Source organism: Chelonoidis abingdonii, chromosome 4 (genome assembly GCF_003597395.2).
Source record: "Chelonoidis abingdonii isolate Lonesome George chromosome 4, CheloAbing_2.0, whole genome shotgun sequence".
Classification (NCBI taxonomy): Eukaryota; Metazoa; Chordata; order Testudines; family Testudinidae; genus Chelonoidis; species Chelonoidis abingdonii.
In genome coordinates this window covers 127,045,555-127,068,398 of record NC_133772.1, presented here as the reverse complement: position 1 = coordinate 127,068,398, position 22,844 = coordinate 127,045,555, and the positions used below count along the sequence as shown (strand labels likewise).

The 22,844-nt window shown below is 38.0% G+C and overlaps 1 protein-coding gene across 1 annotated transcript in view; it reads right to left on the bottom strand.

Annotated features, from left to right (window-relative positions):
* The window catches only part of AK7 (adenylate kinase 7), a 59,905-nt gene that overhangs the window by 29,508 nt on the left and 7,553 nt on the right, over positions 1-22,844 (bottom strand). Inside the window, exons 4-12 of the mRNA XM_032769501.2 lie at positions 21,477-21,571; positions 20,777-20,887; positions 11,714-11,797; positions 8,974-9,062; positions 8,304-8,394; positions 7,394-7,471; positions 6,100-6,249; positions 2,947-3,075; positions 1,534-1,678 (exon numbers count right to left, since the gene is read on the bottom strand). Of these exons, the coding sequence (XP_032625392.1) occupies positions 1,534-1,678; positions 2,947-3,075; positions 6,100-6,249; positions 7,394-7,471; positions 8,304-8,394; positions 8,974-9,062; positions 11,714-11,797; positions 20,777-20,887; positions 21,477-21,571 (972 nt within the window). The remainder of the gene's footprint in view (positions 1-1,533; positions 1,679-2,946; positions 3,076-6,099; positions 6,250-7,393; positions 7,472-8,303; positions 8,395-8,973; positions 9,063-11,713; positions 11,798-20,776; positions 20,888-21,476; positions 21,572-22,844) is intronic.

The following is a 22,844-nucleotide window of genomic DNA, read 5'->3' as shown; positions in this document are numbered from 1 at the left end:
CTGGAAATTTCCACTACATGCATCTGACGAAGTGGGTATTCACCCACGAAAGCTCACGCTCCAAAACGTCTGTTAGTCTATAAGGTGCCACAGGATTCTCTGCTGCTTTTTCATAAAACTGTTTATGTTTGATGAATTTAACTATTATCCTGAGATCAAAGGAGTAATATAAATAAATGAGACATAGTAGTATTACATACTGGTAACCCCCAGGGACTTGCAGTGTCTCCTGAAGCATCTAAAATTAAATTCTGAGTTTACTTGACAAAACAAAAAAACATTTAGCGAGAGGAATGTAGCAGAACAGTTAAGCTTGCAAAATGTTGGATTTTACTAAGGGCTTCAAATAGATTTACAAACACATATTCAATTTGTTATTAAAACACTTAGCAAAACCCATGTGACACAGGTATTATGCTCACTCAGATGGGTAAAGTGAGGCCCAAAGTAGTTTCAGTGCTTTGGCCCAGGTCATTGAATAAATGCTACAATAAAACCCCAGTGTCCTGGGAATAAAACTCAGATTCTTACTTCTTCTGTAATCATGACTCCAACTCCCTCCCCTTCCCTTTGCTTCATTTTTAAAAAGTCTTAATTAAATACATATAAGCCATTGTAATCAAAATATTTTGATTGTAAAAGGTTTCATTGTTTTAACAATAAAGCAAAGCCACACAAGAGATGAAGCAGCAGTGTTCATTACTGTGCTCCTTGGGTGAGTTACAAGCATACGACTTTGCAGACAAAGCATGCATTAATTAGGCAAAAGGATGCATCATACAGTGCTTTTTTATGCGAAATCATTGCAGACCTCAGTAGTGTTAAGAAGCACAAGGCCAAAAGCACACACGACTTTAGCCACAAATAATAATTAAAACACTTATATGGCACTTTTTTCATTGACAGGCCTTAAAGTATTTTACAAACATAGGAAAGCATTATTTACACTTCACCAAAGGGGGGAGGGGGGACAAAGAACAGAAAGTTAATTGTAGGTTTTTTTTCAAGGTTAGTTGCAATCAAGAACCCCAGTAAGACCTGGCTAGATTTTTATTTTAAGAGACATTAATTAGGCTCTCACATCTGAAAGGTAAGCATGATATAATTAATTAGAAAATATTCTCACCAAGAATCTAGAGAGACTGAACATAGAGCTGTAAGTAAAATGTCAGTTTGCAGTGTCAAAAGGGCTGCATAAAAATATAAATAAAAAACAATAAAACATCAAGAAAGAATTGCTACTATTATAATAGCTTTCCCGTGTTTAAAAATGTATATGACTTAACAGGCACTTTAGGTCAAATTCTGCCCTATTACTCTCATACAACCCCAATCATTTCAGTGGAATTGCACAAAGGTAAGTGAGGTTAAGGTTCATAACGCTGCACAAAGGGGCATGACCCTTGCCTTCAATGGAAGCTATAAGGTCTAAAGGAACAGGGCACAAATCAATCTCCTGATTTTTCATTTGTATAAAAGTTACGTCTATTAACTAAAATCCAGGCTTCCATTATCAATCCTTTCATGCCTTACCTCCATTCTGCTCCATGTTTTCTTTGACTCCATCTAAGAGTTCTTGTGCCTCTTCTATATTGTCCCCTTCTTCTTCTTCTTCATCTTCTCCCTCCTCACCCATCTCTTCAGTTTCCACTGTTTCTTTAGGAGCAATAATTTTCTCCTATATACAAAAAAAAAGGTTCAAAAATAGTTTGGCTAAATTCTGCCTTTGGTATTAGACAGGTATAATTACGGACAACATTTGGGCCACTGTCTGCATCTTAGTTTCAGACTAGTAGCTGAAAACCTGTGCTGTCACACTGGTGTAATTCATGAAGTTATGTATGTAAAAAAGCCAATAATGGCTCAGAACTTAACAGGTAGATGGTAATAGACCATGAATCCCAATGATGATTGAATCTGGTGATATTTTAAACAAAAAGCGCTCTCACCATGCTTGCAGCTGTTTCCATTGCTTCACATTGATTCAACAGACATTCTATGCTTAAGAGTGACGTTTGGGGTTACTGTGTGTGCTGATTGTGTTGTGTGGCTGATTGTGTTGATTTGTGTGCGGGGAGTGTTATGTGGATTTGTGTGGGTAGCAAATGAAGAGAATGCGCCACAGTGACAGTCTATGTGTATTTGGGGTTTTGTGTATGCTGGTTGTGTTGTGGAGGGGAGGCTGTGTTATGTGTAGGGGGAGTTGTGCAGACTCCTTCATACAACCAATGAAATTTTTCCATGCAAAATAACTGTATACTAAGGGTGGTGATTGGACTGATACCACAGTGGTCTAGGACCGTTAGCATGGCATAGATACATTCCTTACTATAGGTGTACACAATACGGGTGTAACTCATAAAGTCAAAATGGCCGAGAACTTAAAAAATAGATGGTAACAGTCTCCGAATCCTAGTGATGATTGAACCTGGTGATATTCTGAACAAAAAGAGCTTTCAACTGTACTTGTAGCTTTTTCTAGCTTCACACTGACTCAGACATTTTAGGCTTCAGAGCGACACACATAAGAACATAAGACACACAGAGTGACAATCCTGAAATCTTATTATATAGATATGCAGCTCATCTAAGGCCCTAAGCTGCGAGGTGCTGAGCCATCTTCACTAATTACAATCAGTTAAAATAAGGAGTGCTCAGTACTCAGCATGTCACAAGATCATGCCTTTACAGCCTAGGTTAAATAAAACATGTTTTGGCTTTTGCAGATACTGAAAAATGGAAACAGCTACAGTTGGGCATCTACAATGGAGTTAGGATATTTTTAATTCCTCATTGCATTCTACTAGAAGCAAGTTATTTCCTATGGTCCTTCTTCAACTTCTAAATCACAGTTTTCTAACTAATTCTTAAATGATTTCAAACATTTTACATTTTAAAACTATGAAAACCAAAATAATAAATCCTAAAGAAGAGTTACCCACCTACCAGATTTTCTATTGCTTCAGAAATTACATCCTTTATTTTAATATGATGTAGCCTGTAGTGTTTGCAGAGTTCTTCAGCAATGGTAGATTTCCCAACTGCAGGAGGACCAAGAATACAAATTTTGACTGGCTGAAAGAAAATGAAGATAAAAAGGAATTAAGCAAGGAGTGTGATTTTTGTTTTAAATGACTGGTCTTTCCCCTAGGATCAGTAGAAAATATACGAACAAACAAATTAACATAAAATTGGATACCTGTTTTAGATAAACTTTCAGTGTATAAATTCTGCCCTTGGATGTCCTCCTATTTCTGGAGTTCAGTGTCTCCTACAATTTCTTGACATCTGGGCAGCTCTCCTCTCTCTGCAGCTCACAGAGATGGATCAGAGTTTTGGAGCCATTTGCTCTGGCCATGGTCTGGCCATGCTTCCTCAGCTCCTGCTTTCCTCCAGTTTCTCTGACTCTCACATGTGTGGACAGCAGTTTTTAAAGCTCCCACATTGACATCTGCCTACGGTTTGGGGGGTGGGTTGGAGAGTGTCAAAATTTGGGGCAGTGGTGAGCAGCAATCGTCCTCCCAGCCTCTCTTCCCCCATTGGCCAGTTTTTTAGCAGGGTGTTGGAACCCCCTGGAGCCTGAGCTGCAGTGCATCCTGCCGGCTCTTGTGCACCTTCTGGCTATGGCAAAGCACCCTAAAAAACAACAAATGACATCCAAATGTCTTCCCAGGCTCAGCAGACAGTGACGTGTCCCCAGCCTGCACTCAGCCTTCTATCCCCAATTGTTAGGTCTCAGCGCTATGAGTCAGGCAGGCAATTCTCCCCACAGGCCCTCATTCCCCTACACTCCTCCTTTGAGGAAGTCATTAGGGATGAACTGGACAAGCCAGACAAAGGTAAGCACACTGACAGAACTGGTGTTGGGTTCTACAGGATCCAGGAACCAAAAGTCTCAGTTACTGAGATATCGAAGGTTGATGCAGCTGCAGTATATCTAACTAAAGATATGGTTCAGAAGCAGATTTCTAACCTAAGGTCCTCATGGATAGAAAAATGGAGGCCATTCTCAAAAAAGACTGTGAAGTCTCCTCAGCCTCCTTCAGGGTGTCCCTAGCAACTACATGATTTGCAGGGCATCTCTCTCCTGACTGAAAGATCAAGAGAGAGATGCCCTGCATCCCTCTGTGGAGAAAGAAGTGGTTTAGCACTATTTAGAAAAGCTGGACAAGCACAAGTCCAGGGTGCCAGATGCACTGCATCCGAGAGTGCTAAAGGAGTTGGCTGATGTGATTGCAGAGCCATTGGCCATTATCTTTGAAAACTCATGGTGATCAGGAGAGGTTCCGAATTACTTGAAAAAGGCTAATATAGTGCACATTTTTAAAAAAGGGAAGAAGGAGGATCCGGGGAACTACAGGCCAGTCAGCCTAACCTCAGTCCCTAGAAAAATCATGGAGCAGGTCTTCAAGGAATCAATTCTGAAGCACTTTGAGGACAGGAAAGTGATCAGGAACAGTTAGCATGTATTCACCAAGGGCAAGTCATGCCTGACTAACCTAATTGCCTTCTATGATGAGATAACTGGCTCTGTGGATGAGGGGAAAACAGTGGACATATTATTCCTCGACTTTAGCAAAGCTTTTGATACTGTCTCCCACAGTATTCTTGCCAGCAAATCAAAAAAGTATGAGCTGGATGAATAGACTATAAGGTGGATAGAAAGCTGGCTAGACCATCGCTATCCATCGGGCTCAGTGGATAGCGATCAATGGCTCCATGTCTCATTGGCAACCGGTATCAAGCGGAATGCCCCAAGGGTCGGTCCTAGGGCCGGTTTTGTTCAGTATCTTCATTAATTATCTGGAGGATGGCATGGACTGCACTCTCAGCAAGTTTGCAGATAACACTAAACTGGGAGGAGTGGTAGATACGCTGGAGGGTAGGGATAGGATAAGAGGGACCTAGACAAATTAGAGGATTGGGCCAAAAGAAATCTGATGAGGTTCAGCAAGGACAAGTGTAGAGTCCTGCACTTAGGATGGAAGAATCCCATGCACTGCTACAGACTAGGGACTGAGTGGCTAGGTAGCAGTTCTGCAGAAAAGGATGTGAGGGTTACAGTGGACAAGAAGCTGGATATGAGTTAACTATGTGCCCTTGTTGCCAAGAAGGCTAACGGCATTTTGGGCTGTATAAGTAGGGGGATTGCCAGCAGATCGAGGGACGTAATCATTCCCCTCTATTCGGCACTGGTGAGGCCTCATCTGGAGTACTGCGTCCAGTTTTGGGCCCCACACTACAAGAAGGATGTGGAAAAATTGGAAAGAGTCCAGCGAAGGGCAACAAAAATGATTAGGGGGCTTGAGCACATGATCTATGAGGAGAGGCTGAAGGAACTGGGATTATTTAATCTGCAGAAGAATGAGAGGGGATTTGGTAGCTGCTTTCAACTACCTGAAAGAGGTTTCCAAAGAGGATGGATCTAGATTGTTCTCAGTGGTAGCAGATGACAGAACAAGGAGTAATGGTCTCAAGTTGCAGCGGGGGAGGTCTAGGTTGGATATTAGGAAAAACTTTTTCACTAGGAGGGTGGTGAAGTACAGGAATGGGTTACCTAGGGAGGTGGTGGAATCTCCTTCCTTAGAGGTTTTTAAGGCCCGGCTTGACAAAGCCCTGGCTGGAATGATTTAGTTGGGGATTGATCCTGCTTTGAGCAGGGGGTTGGACTAGATGACCTCTTGAGGTCCCTTCCAACCCTGATATTCTATGATTCTACGATCTCAGAGCCCTCAAGGATAGAGATCACTCTGATACTAATTCTATTTTAAAGAAAGTTGCCCTGGCAACAGCTTTTGCTGCTGATGCCTCAATGGACACTATGAGATTATGGTATATCACATGAGAGAGCTAATTCCAGAGCCACAGTCCTCAGCTTATTTCACCTGCAGGATTTCATTTATAGGGACAACAGGAAAAGTATTTCTTCTCCTTAGTTCTTCAGTCCTTCTTTCAGTTTTAGTTCCTGAATATATTGTATTTGTCCATTTATTTTGCATCTCTTAACAGCATTGCAAATATTGTCACTTAATGTATATTTATACACTCCTCTTAGAAAAATATCAGAGCACTTCAAAACAGCATCTAGGAAATAATTACCAGTAATCCCCGACTTTGCTTGTATTCTTTGAGGACTTGCCCAATATTCTCCACTAGTCCTGTCTGAGCAACCCACTTAATGTTGAAGTTCTCCTTCAAGAATACAGCTTCCATCCGCAGGTTCACAAGTAACATATCCAAATGTGTTTGCTAAAGAAGCAAAAGTACATTTAATTTTACAGAGAGTTCCCTGTTTGATATTAAAGGGACACTGCCAAGTAGCCTAACCCCAAGATGTAGGTCTTGTTTAAAAAAAAATGGAGGAGGTTGGGGGCGAGGGGGCTGCTTTACAAAACCAAAAATTAATATTTTCAAGATTACTTAACAACTTAAATGAAAACAGGTTTTATTTTTCATTTAACTATTCCATGAAGTATTGGAAACCCAGCCACTATACCACTGGCTTATAATCATGCATGAAAACCAGAAAGTGGAACTTTCATTTTCTAAACACAGTGAAGGGCAAAAAGTAAACAGAGGCCCCTAATCCAAAGTCAATGGAATGACTCCCATTGACTTTAGTGGGCTATGATTCAGGCCTAAAGACAATAATTCAGTTTTAAAACTTATTTTAGTTTTAATAATCTAGTTTGTTATTAATGACAACGAGTTAAGGAAACAATTATGATTTTTATTTTGATAGTCTCTCTCCCAGACCTAACTCCATGCTGCGAAGACTATCATCTTTGGGCATTTTGTTACTGTAACCAGTGAAGCAGCAGTCATTAATTCCATCTCTCAACTCCTGAATCTATTCTTATTCATAGATTTTAAGGCTGAAGGACCTGTATAGCACAGGCCTTATTCACCCAATTATTCGCGCATGGAAATATTAAAGGGACACATTCTGAAGTGCCTTTGACGATTCATACCTTGTTTACTCCAAGCAGCTTGCAAGAATACAGAAACAATTCACATCTGCCACATCTTATTGACTAATTAGAATAAAAAAATTTGTAGCTCACTATTTACATCTTATTTCCTCTGTGCAGGCCTCCTGTGAGGTGCTCAGCATCAACTCACATCAACTCCAATACGTCACTGGAGAGCCTCAGGATCAGGCTCTACATACTAGCAAAAACTCCTCATAATTCTCTGTAATATGGTTTATAACCTGCTTCTTCATTTACTTTATTTATCTAAATATAGTTCATGCATTTTGTTGACATAATTTTGTGTCATATCTTTGTGCTGATGTAAACAATAAGAAAAAAGTACATTGCATAGTATTTATATTTTCATCTCACATCCCTTCCTTAAAGAATATATTCAAAAGAGGAAACAAAATACTAACCGTTAAGTCTTTGCTTAAGAAAGCGTTTTCTCTTGGAATCTTTTGGATTTTTCCTGGTCCAACATTTTTGCTAATGCACTGTCAGAAAACAATATTGTACACATATTAAATTGGGTATTCATCTAATCCATACTTTTGACTTGCACAGCAATCTGAAGAACATGTGTGTACTAGTTCAAGTTTAGAGACATGGTAGAATACCTCTGCTGGGATGTATACTAAAAAAGGAGTGTTGCAAGCTTTCTATTTTATGGATCACGTCGTAAAGCCAAGAGCCAATCATGGACCTGCTTTCTTTCCCAACACTCTCACTACATGATTCTCAAAATATTTCATTCTGCAGACTACCATCAAAGTCTCTGCAGTCCATGGATTACCATCTGAGCATCTCTGTTCCAGTATGTTCAATTTTCAATGTCAGTAGGCAAATAAATTGCCAATTACTTCCAAAGCACTTTTAAATAATAGAGTTAAAATCACCAGATTGCTACTTCACAGCGGCTTCCAGGTTACTTTGCTGGATTTTGCTTCAAGGCATGTGATTAAACAAAGGAACAAACTATATTCCTACAATTCAACGGGGAAAAGAATTTCAAAAAAGACATTGACTGCCTAATTACAGTACATATGAACTGGATGAAAACAAAGTCTAATCCATCAGCCCTTTATCACAGGCAAAACCCCTTTTGAAACTAATAATTTTGCCTGAATATGGACTGCAGGACTGGGCCCACATTTTGCATTTTGTTTAAAAGAAGTACGCACTATAGGATTTAAATACTAGTTTTTATAAAATTGTTGTACAGAATAATTCACGGAAGATTCAGGGACTTTTAACAGAGTGATGACTAAGGATTTACAAGACTAAAAAGATACCTAGACAAAGAAACAAAATCTTAAGCTGTTTTACCTTAACTACGGCCTGAAGAGTATGTATAGATTCATCCACTGCCACAATGTAGTGAGTCCTTGGCCTATGGTCAGCTATGTTTTGCAACACTCTGCAATATAGCAAATGCAATCAATGTCCATTAGTGGAAGGAAAAATATTATGTCTTTAACATGAAATATAATATAGAAGCAACGCCAAGGCAAAAGGTATAAGGAAACTCTGAATATTCGAAAGCATGCTATTTTTGTGGTGATTTTTATTCACAAGATAATATAATTAGATATCTGAGTTTGGCCAAGACACTTCAGGAATATGGAGCAACGTCTCTAAAAAATATACACCAAGCAGCTACTTGTCCTTTCTATTCTGGTTTCAAAAATTGTGTTGCGATTCCATTTGGTTTACTGGTACTAGGTTCTGGACCTGGCACTTCTAGGAATTTCTTGAAAGCATGTCCTCTTTCTGACTGTAAGTTATTACTTCCAGAAGGCCTATTTCATGTTGGAAATATTTAAATCTCCATGTGCCTGAAAATGATGTGCCAAAGTCAACTGTAGTCCATTTAAAAAAAATTTTTTTTTTAAATATGGCAGCAGCTGTCTGAAATCTCCACTGGTAGGTATGATTTTGGTACATACATGGATACTAAGCATTTCCAGGGATGGCCATCCCTAAAAAGCATACTTACGCTGCTAAATCAACAACATGAATGGTTGGAAGAAAATTGTTTCCACCACCAAAAACTGGTATTGCAGGAGTCTCACCAAGCCAAGCTGTCTGAAAATAAATACAAATGAAGCAGGAGAGTTATATTTAATTAGAGTTGCAAAAAGAAACATATGTACAGTTGGTGAAACCAGGTACATCCTGGATTTTAATGTTCAATTTCTTGGATGTGAGTATGAGCTGCAGCTGAGTAATCAATTCTGCGAGCTGTTGACTCGAGTAATCGAGTAATCAACTGTTGAATCGAGCTGTTGACTCGAGTAATCAACTCGAGCTGTTGCGAGTTGTTAGCCTACAAAGAGCCTACAAAGTTAGTGGCATTTTTGACAAAACTGCTCAGTTTGGGAAAAGCTTTATTATTATTATTTTATATCCCAAAGGATATAAAATGAAAATAGAAATAAAGAAAGCTTTTGGGAAAAAAAAATCACACTATACTGAAAAAACCATTGTTTACCTACCAATAGGCAGGCTGCATACTCCATTGAGGCTCCATGACAGATATGCCTTTACCAACATAGAGTATACTGGGATATAGTTAAAAAACTGTATAATGACTGAATATGTTTTATACTAAAAATCTGCTAAATGACTCAATGTGGCCATGTCCACACTACAGAGCCTATGCTGGCATAGCTGTTTTTATTGGCTTGGGCAGAATTTGATTTTTTAAAATATATAATTTCAAGGAATAATATCAACGTTTATTTTAAGCATTTTTTCTTTCACTATTGATTGAAATAGTCACAGTTGTGGGAAATTAGAGGGCGGGGTCAGACAATTATTTAATGGCAGTCTCTAATAGGTTCTCTAGCAGCAACCTAATTTCCTTTTTTACAGGGTTACTGGCCTACTGGATGGCAGAAAGCTGTAGAACTGATATATCTTGATTTTAGTAAGGCTTTTGACACAGCCCCACATGACAATCTCATAAGCAAACAAGGGAGATGGAATTACAATAAGGTGGGTGTATAACTGATAGAAAGACCATACTCAAAGAGTAATTATCAATAGTTTGCTGTCAAACTAGGAGGATGTATCTAGTGGGGTCCTACGGGGGTCTATCCTCCATCTGATACTATTCAATGTTAATTAATGACTTTGATAATGGAGTGTAGAGTACACATATAAAAGTCGAAGGTGACACGAAGCTGGGAGGGGTTGCTGACCCTTTTTAGGACATGATTAGAATTCAGAAAGACCTTGACAAATTAGAGAACTGGTCTGAAATTAACACGTTGAACTTCAATAAAGACAAGTGCAAAGTACTCCACTTAGGAAGGAAAAATCAGCTGTACAAATACAAAATGGGGAATAACTGGCTAGACCGGGGTAGGCAACCTATGGCACGAGTGCTGAAGTCAGCACACGAGCTGATTTTCAGTGCACACACACTGCCCGGGTCCTGGCCACTGGTCGGGGGGGCTCTGCATTTTAATTTAATTTTAAATGAAGCTTCTTAAACATTTTAAAAGCCTTATTTACTTACATACAACATTAGTTTTTAGTTATATATTATAAGATTATGAGAGGACTTCTAAAATGTTAAATGTATTATTGGCATGTGAAACCTTAAATTAGAGTGAATAAATGAAGATTCAGCACACCACTTCTGAAAGGCTGCCGACTCCTGGGCTAGACAGTAGTAGATCTGGGGGCTACAGTGGATCATAAATTAAATATGAGCCAACGATGTGATTCAGTTGCAAAAGAAGCTAATATTCTGGGATAACAGGAACATTGTATGTAAGATACTAGAGGTAATTGTCCTGCTGTATTTGGCGTTGATGAGGCCTCAGCTAGGTTTTGGGCACCACACTTTCAGAAAGATGTGACAAATTAGAGAGAATTCAGAGGGCGACAAAAATGAAAAAAAGTATAGAAAAACTGACGTGTGGAAAGGTTAAAAAACCTGGGTATATTAGTTTTGAGAAAAGAAGACTGAGGCTGGACCTGATAAGAGTCTTCAAATATGTTAAGGGGTTTTATAAAGAGGATGCTAGTAAGATGTTCTCCATGTCCATTGAAGGTCAGACAAGTAATGGGCTTAATCTGCAGCAGGTGAGATTTGAGTCAGTTATTAAGAAAAACTTTCTAACTATAAGGATAGTTAAATACTGGAATAGATTTCAAGGGAGGCTGTGCAATCCTAGTCTATGAAGGTTTTTAAGAACAGTTTAGATAAACACCTGTCAGGGATGGTCTAGATTTACTTGGTCCTGCCTCAGCACAGGGGGCTGGACTAGATAACCTCTCAAGGTCCCTTCTAGTCTTGAATTTCTGTGATTCCATATTGGCATAGCTATGCCAGTAGAGACCCCAGTGTAGACACAGCATGTACTGTCAGAATGAAGAGCTTTTCCAGCACAGTAATACCATCTTCACAAACAACATTAGTTATGTCAACAGAAGTACTTTGCTAGCGGTATAGTTGTCTCTCTAATGGGGGTTTTGCCAAAATAACTATGCTAGCTAGTGTGTGTATTTTTTTCACATTCCTAGTCGAAACAGTTATGCTGATATAAAACTTTTAGGTGCAGGCCATGGAAATGGACTTAAAGAGGCATTGGAACAGGTCCTCTGCCCTGTTAGTAGAGATATTCAGCATACAGTAATACTACTGCTGTCAAATTCCTTTGCAATTTACCTTTAAGAACTGTGCAATATTAAACTAAAACTTCACCAGAACTGAAAATGTCTACCTTAAAAAAGCAGTGAAATATTCCTTCTTCCGCTCCATACTGAAGTCCTGAAGCAACAACATAGGTTGAAAATTTTTTTTTGTTCTGTGGAGTAAAACAGGAAAGTTTTAAAAAACACTATGAACAATGTTATAAATTAATTTTTGTTGACTTACCGTGAAATTGCACTTTAATTCTATATATGGAATAGTTCACTTACATTACTTCAACACGGAAGTGAGATGAATTCCTACATAACTACTAATGGGGAAATAGACCTTTTGCTAATACTGCCAGCAGAAACCAATAGTGAAACTAACAAGCAGGCTAGGAACTACCATTCCCCAAAGTATCCTGAATCCAAGTGAGATTCATCAAGAACATACAGGCCACTCCTAATTAAATCTGCATGAAAATGATCTAAATGCAGCTCTTCTTTTGAATACAGAGGATGAGGAGAGAGGGGAATTAAATATTTTATCAACATATTATATCCACTTTTTTGAGAGAAATTCTTTCAAGAGACTAAATTGTTACATTCCCATCCTGCATCTTTCATGACCTGAAAAATCAAAAGCAATTCTACTAAAAGTGGTAACATCGACAAATTCTAAGGATGAATACAAAAGAACAGTGCAAAGTATGCAGGGACAAAATCAGAAGGGCTAAAGTACAAAATGAGTTACACATCACAAGGAACATTAAAGGAAATAGGTTCTATAAATACATTAGGAGCAAGAGAAAGATGAAGGTTCTCTTAATAGTGAGGACTTTCAAGTGTTTCCTTTAAACTAAGATAAGTTTTAAAAATTTCCAGGAGAAACAAAATCATTCTTAGTCATCTTCATGCTGTGAATATCCTAGACATCCTATCTATGGGTATGTCTACATTACCCGCTGAATCGGTGGGTAGTGATCTATCTATTGGGGATCGATTTATCGTGTCTAGTGTAGACGCAATAAAATCGATCCCCGATTGCTCTGCTGTCGACTTCGGAACTCAACCGTTGCGAGAAGCAGAGTCGAAGGGGGAGCGGCAGCGGTCGACTCTCCATCATTCTCATGGCCAGGTAAATTGACCTAAGATACGCCGACTTCAGCTAAGCTATTCGCATAGCTGAAGTTGAGTATCTTAGGTCAACTCCCCCCCAGTGTAGACCTAGCCTATGTGACTATAAAATAGCCTGCAATCATTACTAATGGAATAGAAGGAGAAGTGACAGTCTATTTTTTTCACTATGAGGATAATGTGTCTCTTGAAAACACTTTTACAGCACTTCAGAAACATATAACTAAGACCACTGTCAGTCAATCTTTAACTTTATAGACAAAATATTACATAAAAGAAACCTGGTTTACATATATTAAATAATTAAAAGTTTACAGTAACAAACAGGAAATATTTCTCAGATCAGTTGACTAATAGCTTTTTAATAATCACCGGAATAAAAAGATTAGAAGCAGGGGAGATTAAAGATGGAATATTTACCGTAGACTATTGAAATATGAGCTAATGGGCCTTTGAAAGGATTCAGGACTCCTAAAAGTATCTTCTTAGTGCCATAAGTCATGTGCACGAGAATGTATTTCGTATGACTATAAAATTTGTATTAACATTTTACATCAAGCTGTAATCTTGCAATGTAGGTCTGTTGGGATATATATATGTAGTGACAGACTCAAACCAGAAGGCGATAAGAGAGTGGGGAAGGCAGTTGTATGAGCCTCAGGATGAGCAGGTTCCTGTTCCCTGGATAGCCAAAAGGGGCTGCTCCAGGCCAATTGGGACACTTGGTGCCAATTAATCTGTTAAGGCTGTTAGACAACTGGAACCAATCAAGATTCCATTCATACTGCTTAAAAGCTCTCCTTCCAGTTCCCACGGGGAGCCCTGGTGAAAGAAGCTAGAGGAGAGGAAGCATTGCTGAAGCCTGAGGTAAGGGTGAAGTGGCCCAAGGAATCGAAGCAGCTCCAGTAGTGATGGGGAATCTGCCAACAGCTGCTACCATTAGGGTCCCTGGGCTGAAACCCGAAGTAGGGCGGGAGGGGCTGGATCCCCCACCCTCTCATGCTCTACAGAGACCCCCTTGAGGGGGGAAGCAGGCCTCTGTCCAGGCTGGAGGCCAAACTGCACCTACTAGCTCAAAGGAGCAACAGAGACTGTGGAGTATCCCTCCTTCCCATCTTCCATACTGTGATGAAAGTAGTTCGGTAGGCTCTGACTCTTGTCATTACACTCAGAAAACGAGGCCACATTGAGGGCCTTAGCAAGCTTCTGAGGCCACTGACCCTGCCTGGAAGCATGGGACCCACCAATACAGGCTCAGAGCTTTGTATACCTTGTGATTCATATATTATGTAATATGTTATAGGTCACTGAGGCTGGTATGAATAACACGTTTTTGACATGAATATGTGTGTTGCAGTTGGCAACCGAAGCAAGAACTTAAGGTCAAAAACTATTAGAACTATTTGTGCAAAAACAATCTTGTTATGTTCTGAGAAAAAGATGGAGAATCAGCATAAAAGGAAACACCACCAGCTGGGCTGATATAAAATTGTATGAAATATACAAATTGGAGGAAATGGCGTTCCTTGGATTAAGGCAGCCCACCCAGGATTGTCTCTTTGGAATTGTTTGGGTAGAAGGCCTACTAAACACAGGCAAAGAACCAATGACGTGATGAAATGGACTAGAAATGGTTGCCTATGATTTCTGCAAATCAGAGTTGTTTATTGATCCAGAGCCTCATGTGGATATAGATGTGGTTTTCGCTGGCTCCTCGCATCTTATGATCGGAAGAAATCTCAACTGATCATCGTGACCATTCAGACCTTTGGACTCTGGTATAGTATGTTTGGGGGGGTGAATGTGGAGTGAGTAAGGTTTGTTTTGTAATAAATAAAAAGCATTTAGAATGTTATATACCAACACTGTGTCCAGTATTTGCCTGCTCCCCATCCCATAGGGAGACCTCTATTGCAGATCTAACGTGGTGCAGAATGGGGAGGGGGGAGAGATAGTAAGGCGTGCCGGATTTCGAGACAGGGTCTTACAGTGTTGGGGTGGGGTCCTTACGTAAGATTAATAAGAGTGACTCCTTTTTTGTGAAATTTGTAAGGGGGGAAAATACCCGTGGGAAGATACTGTGTGATGTTATTGTAATAATGTTTAAAACTCTCTTTTGGAAGAGAAGTAAAGGGACAGAAGAGGCATTGCTGTGGACTAAAGTTAAAGCCCCTTCTCTGTTAGAGAAGGAGATTATTGCATTTGGGACGTGCCCTTGGATGGAAGGTGCAATGGAACCGGATGTAATATTTTATGCCATAGAAAACATGTTTGAGAAATATGTACAACTGTACAAGCCTAATGCCAGAAAAAGCAAACAGCCATAGCATGGCTGTTGTGGCAAGCTGTAAAAAAGGCAATTGCATGTAAGGGGGAAGTCCGTGTAGAGTTACAAACATTACAAGAGAATTTTAAAACTTGCCAGGAACATTTGAAGCAGGAAGTAAGGCGGGCACAGATAATGCAAACTCAGTTAGAACAAATGGAGAAACAAAATAGGAAATTGGAGAAAAGAATGATGGATTGGGAAAAGATTAAAGGAGACAAAAATAAATTAGAGCATCAAGTAATAGAAATGAAACAGCTAATTCAAAATTTGACTAAGGAAAAAAGAGGAGATTGCAAGCGTTTCTCACAGTTGGTGCAAGAAAACTATAGAGCAGCATTGAAAAGGCATGTGAAAATACAGGAGCAGCAAGTCACAGCTGTATGTCAAAAAGATTTGGATTCCAACAATATTTGGTATGGAGAGGACGTGCAAGGGGTCAAGAGAGAAGGGAATTTGACCAACCTTGAGAGGGGCCTTATACTAAGTTGAGGAAAGAAATAAGAAACTGGCCAGGAGAGCCTAAACCAGAAAAGTCTGCAGCAGTAATAAAATGGAGATCAACCATTAAGAATGCAGAGGGGGAGATAGTCAGAGCAGATGCAAATAATTCCTGCAAGTTCGTCAGACTTACAGTTGATGGTAAGGGTCATTAGGCCCAGTAAATATAAAAAAATTGGCTACTACAGTGGGCAGAGTTAGGAGGAACAGAATTGAAAAATGATTAAATCTTATAGGTTAATCAGGGCAGCTACCACTGGAGAGATTAGACAGGCAGTAGATTGAGTGAGTGAAAAATGCTTTGAACAGGCAGCCAGAAGCACACCAACTGATACTACGATTTATTATGCTGTTAGGGAAAGAGATAGGTCAAAGACCCATCAAGGTGTTATCCAATGCAGATTACATGAAACCTGGAAATTCACCCAGGGATTACCTGTTAAGGAGAATAACATTGGGATTACTGGTTGAAGGAATACAACCGGTGACTAATCCCAGGGCGAAGGTTGCCAGACATGTCACAACTGATTCTATGATAGCAGTTGATTTGAATCAGAGGGAATTTTGAAATGATGTGTTTAAAGGATTTTTAAAGCAGCCCAGGATGAGAGGTTAACTGTTATGGATGCACTGCAGCACTGAATAGTATGCCAATGGATGATGAAAGGGTGAAGCCAGATAAAAGGATTGAAACTCAGCGTACCTTTTGTTGAAGCAATAACATATTCAGATGAAAGTGCTTATAAATCAGGATACTGTAAAAAAAGAAAGTGGCTGTGGTAGAGGACAAAACACCCCACTCCAAGAAGGTAGAGGGTGGAATAATCAAAATAAACCCTAAAAGGAAGTAGATGTAATTCGGAATATCACTTGAAGATATTTAAAATTGAAGGGATATGAATATTTAGAATGGGAAACATACTAATAAATTGATCAAAGAAATGCAAAGGATGAAAGAAGAAATGTTTAAGGAGCAGAAAAAGGTTGCAGGCATGCAAGCTGAAGGTTCAGAGAAACTTGCTCTATAGGAAAGCCCTGATGACAAGGTGCTCTCACTGAAAATGAGCCTTCAGGAGCAAGAGATAATAATTAGATTAAAATGGAATTCAAATGGGAGGCCTCGGACAACTGTTATTGTGGGAGATAATGAACCTCAAAATACCTTATTGGATAGTGGGGCTGGTGTAAATATTGTAAATAAAAGTTGTAATTTGACTCGATATGTGTCAGATCATTACAGCAGCCTCCTTTATTGGGAAAGGAGTAACTGGAAAAATGTATCATTCAGCAGAAATAACTATACCCAGAGAGAGAGTGGGGGTTTTTGTTGTAAAAAAACAAATGCTTCAGATCAGGCAGCTGAGCCAGTAATACTAGGGACTCCTCTCTTGAAGAGGAATCGGTTAGTTTTGTATTTAACTAATGAAGTTCTGTGGCGTGTGCCTGGCTGGATGGAAAGCGTCCTTACTGTAGGGTGCGTTCCAAGAATATATGCTGCAGAGACAGTGGAGAAAATTATACTGGACTAACAGGACATGTGGGTAAAGACGTTTCCCAATGTATAAATTAAAAATAAAGCAGAATGTGGTAAAATCGAAGCATGTGTTAAAATCGTGGGGGGACAAAGTGCCATGACTGATGTATGTATGTAAATTCTTGTGTGGCTCAGAACAGTAAATTATGAAAAATCAAAGAAAAAGTAATGCCCAATTGCACCAAAAATTATCCTCTATGGACCTTGAATTTAAAATGTAAATAAGGTGCTACAATTTTTTGTAATTGGCTAATTGCTTATGCTTGCTTTGCTTTGCAAAAATTGTGTATGTTATATTTTAGGGGAAAAAAATAAAGGTTAGTGTAATTATTTAAAATAATAAGCCAAAAGCATCGGACATTATTCCTATGGAATAATAGCCATGGCTTCAATATTAAGAATCCTAATAATGCAAAAAGGGTAAAACTATGGTTTCCGGCCTTTATGTTTTTTGAATACACCTCTACCTCAATATAACACTGTCCTTGGGAGCCAAAACATTTTACCATGTTATAGGTGAAACCGTGTTATATTGAACTTGCTTTGACCCACCACAGTGCGCAGCCCCCTCCCACCCCCAGAGCACTGCTTTACTGCGTTATATCCAAATTCATGTTATATTGGGTGCCATTATAGCGAGGTAGCAGTGTATTTGAACAAATTTCAGGGTACATATATATACATATGGAAGCACCTCTAAAATGAAGGTATGAATCAAAAGAAATAATACATTCAACTATTCCTGGAACAGAATAAAAAAAACAGAACCAAACAAAACCAGATGTGTAAAAAAAACAAAAAGAAACCTTTTAAAGTAAAATTTAAAATATGGTGGAAAGATGGCAAAAATGTGACATATAAATATCTAAAGCCAAAACATTTAAAAAAGCAATACAGGTATTTGTACATACTAAGAGGGGAAGGTCGCCTAATGTTTAAATTTAGTTATAATAATATAATCTAAAAATAAGTACTCTGAACTGTATCTTTTAAACTTTAAAATCTGATGTAGTCACCCTAAACGTGACTAATAAACAAAAACTGGCTAATACTCATGTAAAATAAAATAAGTCAATGGCTCTTAAATTATGAAAATAAGGTGTAATGGCAAATCCTTCCATAATAAGATTAAGTTGCTTTTTAAAAAAATGGGAAAATATATTTTGGGAAATAAGTTTTTTTGTTTATTAATCAAATACCAGTAAACAAGATTGCACCAAAAATCATGGCAGACGAGTACCCATATTAAAAAAATAGTAATCAAAGCCCCAACTATTGTAAAATCAAACAATCTGGTTAAAAGACGTGCAAGTAAACATAAGATCACAACATCCGGAGTGTATGCCATATGCCTTGCCTTTATTACAAGCATGGAAACAACAATGGGGAAATGGAACTACATAAAATTTAAAAAATATAGGAAAATATATTGTGGTAGTATTGGTGCAGAAGCTGAAGTTTTAAACTCATTTAATATTAAAATATTACAAGAAAAAATGTCAGCTTTGCGTAAAATTTTGGGGGCTATACAGACACATGTAACACACAAATTTGGCGCATTAGTGAAACAAAAAATTAAAAGTGTAAAACTCCAATTAAAACAAGCCCAAACCTTAAAGTCTCTAATGTCAATCTATTTGGTGTGTCTACGATTAACAATAAAACTGTATTACCAATACAATGTGTACAAATGCAAACTTACAAAATACAAATATAAAGTAAGTAAGGTTTGTTTTATAATCAATAAAAAGCATTTAAAGTATTATAGACCAACACTGTGTCCAGTATCTGCCTGCTCCCAATCCCGTAGGAAGACCTCTATTGCAGGTCTAACAGGTCTAGTCACTGACTGAGAAATAGTGCCCTTCAACTTCTTTTGCAATATTCATTAAAACCACTAGATGTCACGTTCTAGCCATTGTAAACCATTTCTGTGTTAGTATTTGTCTTGTTCTTTATATTGAATATCCTAAGATGAATGTTGTCACAAAGACAAAGACAAAGATTTCATGTGGCTATTTTTCAGATTAATTAACAAGAAAGTTTTCCTATTGCTGCAAAATAATAATGCCACAAGAAAGCTTTTCCAACCTTCTTCTATGATGCACGCCCCTATTTAAAAGGTAATTATATACTAACACCTTTAATAGCCCGGTTAGGCAGAGACTGATCACATAGGAATGACCACACAGATTCAGACCAGTGGTCCATCTATTCCAGTATTTTTTTTTCTCATAAGGGCCAACGTCAGACACTTTGGAGGTCAGGTGTAACCTCGTCCCCCATAATGGGTAATACTGTGCTGTGAGGGAAATTTCACAACATACATATCAGGGAAGTAAAGGCAATTTTTTTGGCTTGCCAGGTCACTTTATACAACATTGTTGATTGTCTCGTCATGCCATGGCTAATGTTCTGTATTGTCATTAACTATATGAGAACCAAGTATGATTTCAATTGCCATTATCTGTATACCATACAGAACAAGGGGTGCTACATTTAATTCTGAGTAAAAATATTCATTTTTGGTGAGGTCCTCATCCCGCCCCCCCGGAAGCTAGACTGACTGATGTCCAAGCTCACGTACAGCCTAACTCTGTAAGATACTGAGTTCCCCCTACAGAGATGAGTGCTTTCATGTCTCATGGTGCCCTAACCTAAATACTCCTTGGAGGCTCTGAGCACCTTGCAAGGCCAGATCTACACAGAGTGAGTGGTTTTCCCTAGAGTACACACTTACATTTCCTGGTTTCCAGTTTTCTGCTCTAACCTCTACAATGCGCTAAGGAATTCAGTATGAGGGAGAGCAGGAATTGCACTGCTGCTATTATTATTTATATGGCAATAGTGACCAAACATGAAGAGAGACACAGTGTCTTCCCCAAGGAGCTTAGCAATCTAAAAAAGACAAAGACTGATGAAGGGTGAGGGGAAATAGATATAACATACATGCAAAGTGATCAGAGTGATGATATGAACACTAGGTGTTTGCGATGAGTCTGTGGCCCTGATTCTGCAATGGAGTACACACAAGCCAGTGGGGCTCCGTGCAGACACAGCAGTCTGGCTATACAGTCTATTGCAAGATCAGGGTCTATCTAGGTACTCACTGCTCAGAATTTATGTGCCCCATCACCACAGTATCTATCTGAGAACCTTCAAAGTATTTAAATTAGATGTAAAAATAACTTAGTAACTAACCAGAATTTATTTGCTGCTGTTCTTTTCAACTTACACACACTAAATTCCCTTTTCCCCCCACCCTTCCTTCATCATTCAACATCTTTGTTTTTTCCCCATAAAAGCCTCAAGCTCCAATTCTATTTCTAATATAACAAATACATGAACACATATCTTATGAAATAAGTAGGATTTATTCACTGAGTAAAAAAGCAGCATGTGTTTGTAGTGGAAATAGGTTAATACAAAATAAATATACATTTAAATCTCTAAAGGGTTAATTCCCTTCTCAGTATTTTTACACATTTCACATTATTACCATTGGCAGCTATTCACATTTATTAAGAATTAACATACTTGCAGAAATCTGTTAAACATTGTGGACAATTTATATTATTAAGATGATATAATTCTTCAGTTTAAGTAAAAAAAAGAACTGCATTCAAATAGGTTATTTTGAGATACTGTACTTACTGTTTTTCCAAGTTTGATAATCACTTTTTCAGCATTTATATGGTCCATAAAGTTAGGGTGAGGTTTTCTTCTGCGATAATCTTCTTCAGTAAAAGGAATTTCTGAATCATCCTATAGAGGAAAAAAACTCTAAGAAAAATGTCTTACTTTCCTGAAAAAAACATTTAAAAAGTTCTACATGGCTTAAACCAAGATATTTTTTTAAAAGTACACAGTCATTTTAAATTTAATTTACATTGTATATAAAAAGCCTCCATTTTTAAATAAGTATAAAAAAGAAACTCTCAAAGTCTTTGCAGAAAAAAAAACAAATGATCAACGCTTTTAATAATGTAGATATATCAAAACTATTTAAGAGGAAAACAAGCATAACAAAATCTTGAAGTTTGTTCCTCACATCATTAACATATACTGTTTCAGAAAGATTTTAAATCTGTGAATTTCAAAAAGATGTTACAAATGCCATACCCAGTTATCTATGGTTCCAATCCTGTAAATTTTACATGTAACTCCACACACACATGAATAATCCTATTTAATTAATTTACTATATATACATAAACTCAAAGTTTTGTAGTCAATAACAGAGGTGCAAAAATCAACAGTGAAAATAAGTTTGTTGATGTTCATTACAACTACGGTACATCCTAAAAATATTTAACAGAAAAGAGAATATTCAGCAAAAATGAATATTACTTACTGGGTCAAGAGGTTTGCTTCGTGCCCATGTCATTATTGTTGAAACTAGGATAAATAACTTTGGTTTCTCAAAATGTAGCACCTCTCCATGTAGTGCTGTAAAATCAAAGCAAAGTGCTTATTTTACTGTAAGCAGCATTACTTCTATTGTATTGTTTTCAAGTTAAAATGTTCCATAAAAACAGTTACTACAATGTTCAATGTGACATAACGTTTTTCCCCAAATAACTTTCATTAAGTTTCATATTCAACATATATTCTTATTGCTTAGCAAATTAAGCTAATATCATAGGATTAAACTGCCAGGAATTATCATCTCTTCCCTTAAGCTATATGCTGTGAAAAAAATCACTTGTCAATAAAGATAAATCACTGTGATCTTGATAGCAAACTAAAATATGTATTGTTTTCATGGTTAGAATAGAAACATTATAGAATTATTCCAATAATGCAGCCCCCTTATTTTAATCCAGAGCTAAATAATATAATTAGGGTTAAGGTTTATTTGTTTTCCACTCAAATAACTTTGATATGACATATATATATACTGTAAAAATGTAAGTATAATTTGTGTTAAATGCTGTATGAATACCTTCTTGTTTTCACTACAGGAATCTTTTGTAAAGCAGCTAATGTGGGTTTCATTGTCAGGTGTACAATAAAAAGTGGTGAGTCATAATGGTTCTACTGAAGTTTTAAGTCAAAATATAGTTGAAATGTTTTGCAAAATACTCAGTGCCTTGCATGGTGTCAAGTATCAGGGGGTTGCCATGTTAGTCTGTATCCACAAAAACAATGAGGAGTCCGGTGGCACCTTAAAGACTAACAGGTTTATTTAGGCATAAGCTTTTCCTCGTTGTTTTTGCAAAATACTGAATCTTGATTTTGATATGAATTGCAAAGGAGCAAATCTTCCACCCAGCTACCAACCCAAATAGATTAGCTGGGCAGTAGGCAGTTGTTTCGAGGAAATAAATGTCCCCTTTCAGGTCATGGAGTGGCTACGGAGCCATTCCATCTCAAGAGGTAGAGAAGGCACCATGGCCCCTTAACCAGCCCAGATCAGAGGAGGATGGGAGGATCTAAATAGCTGCAGATTTCTTCCTGTGCCTTACTCTCCCACCTCTTTTCATACCCTCTGCTTGCTGCATTGCAGTGTCCCCACAGAGTGCAAAACAAAGTTATACATGAGCAGTATTTATAAAGGATGCATTGTACTGTAAACAGAATTTAACAATTTCACATTTTAATTTCATATCCAAATTAATATGTGATCCAGATGCTGTAAACATCTTGGTGAAGATGCTTTCTTTGCTGCTAGGAAACAAACAAGCCTGAAATGGAAAGGAAGCTATCTTTCTGATAACGA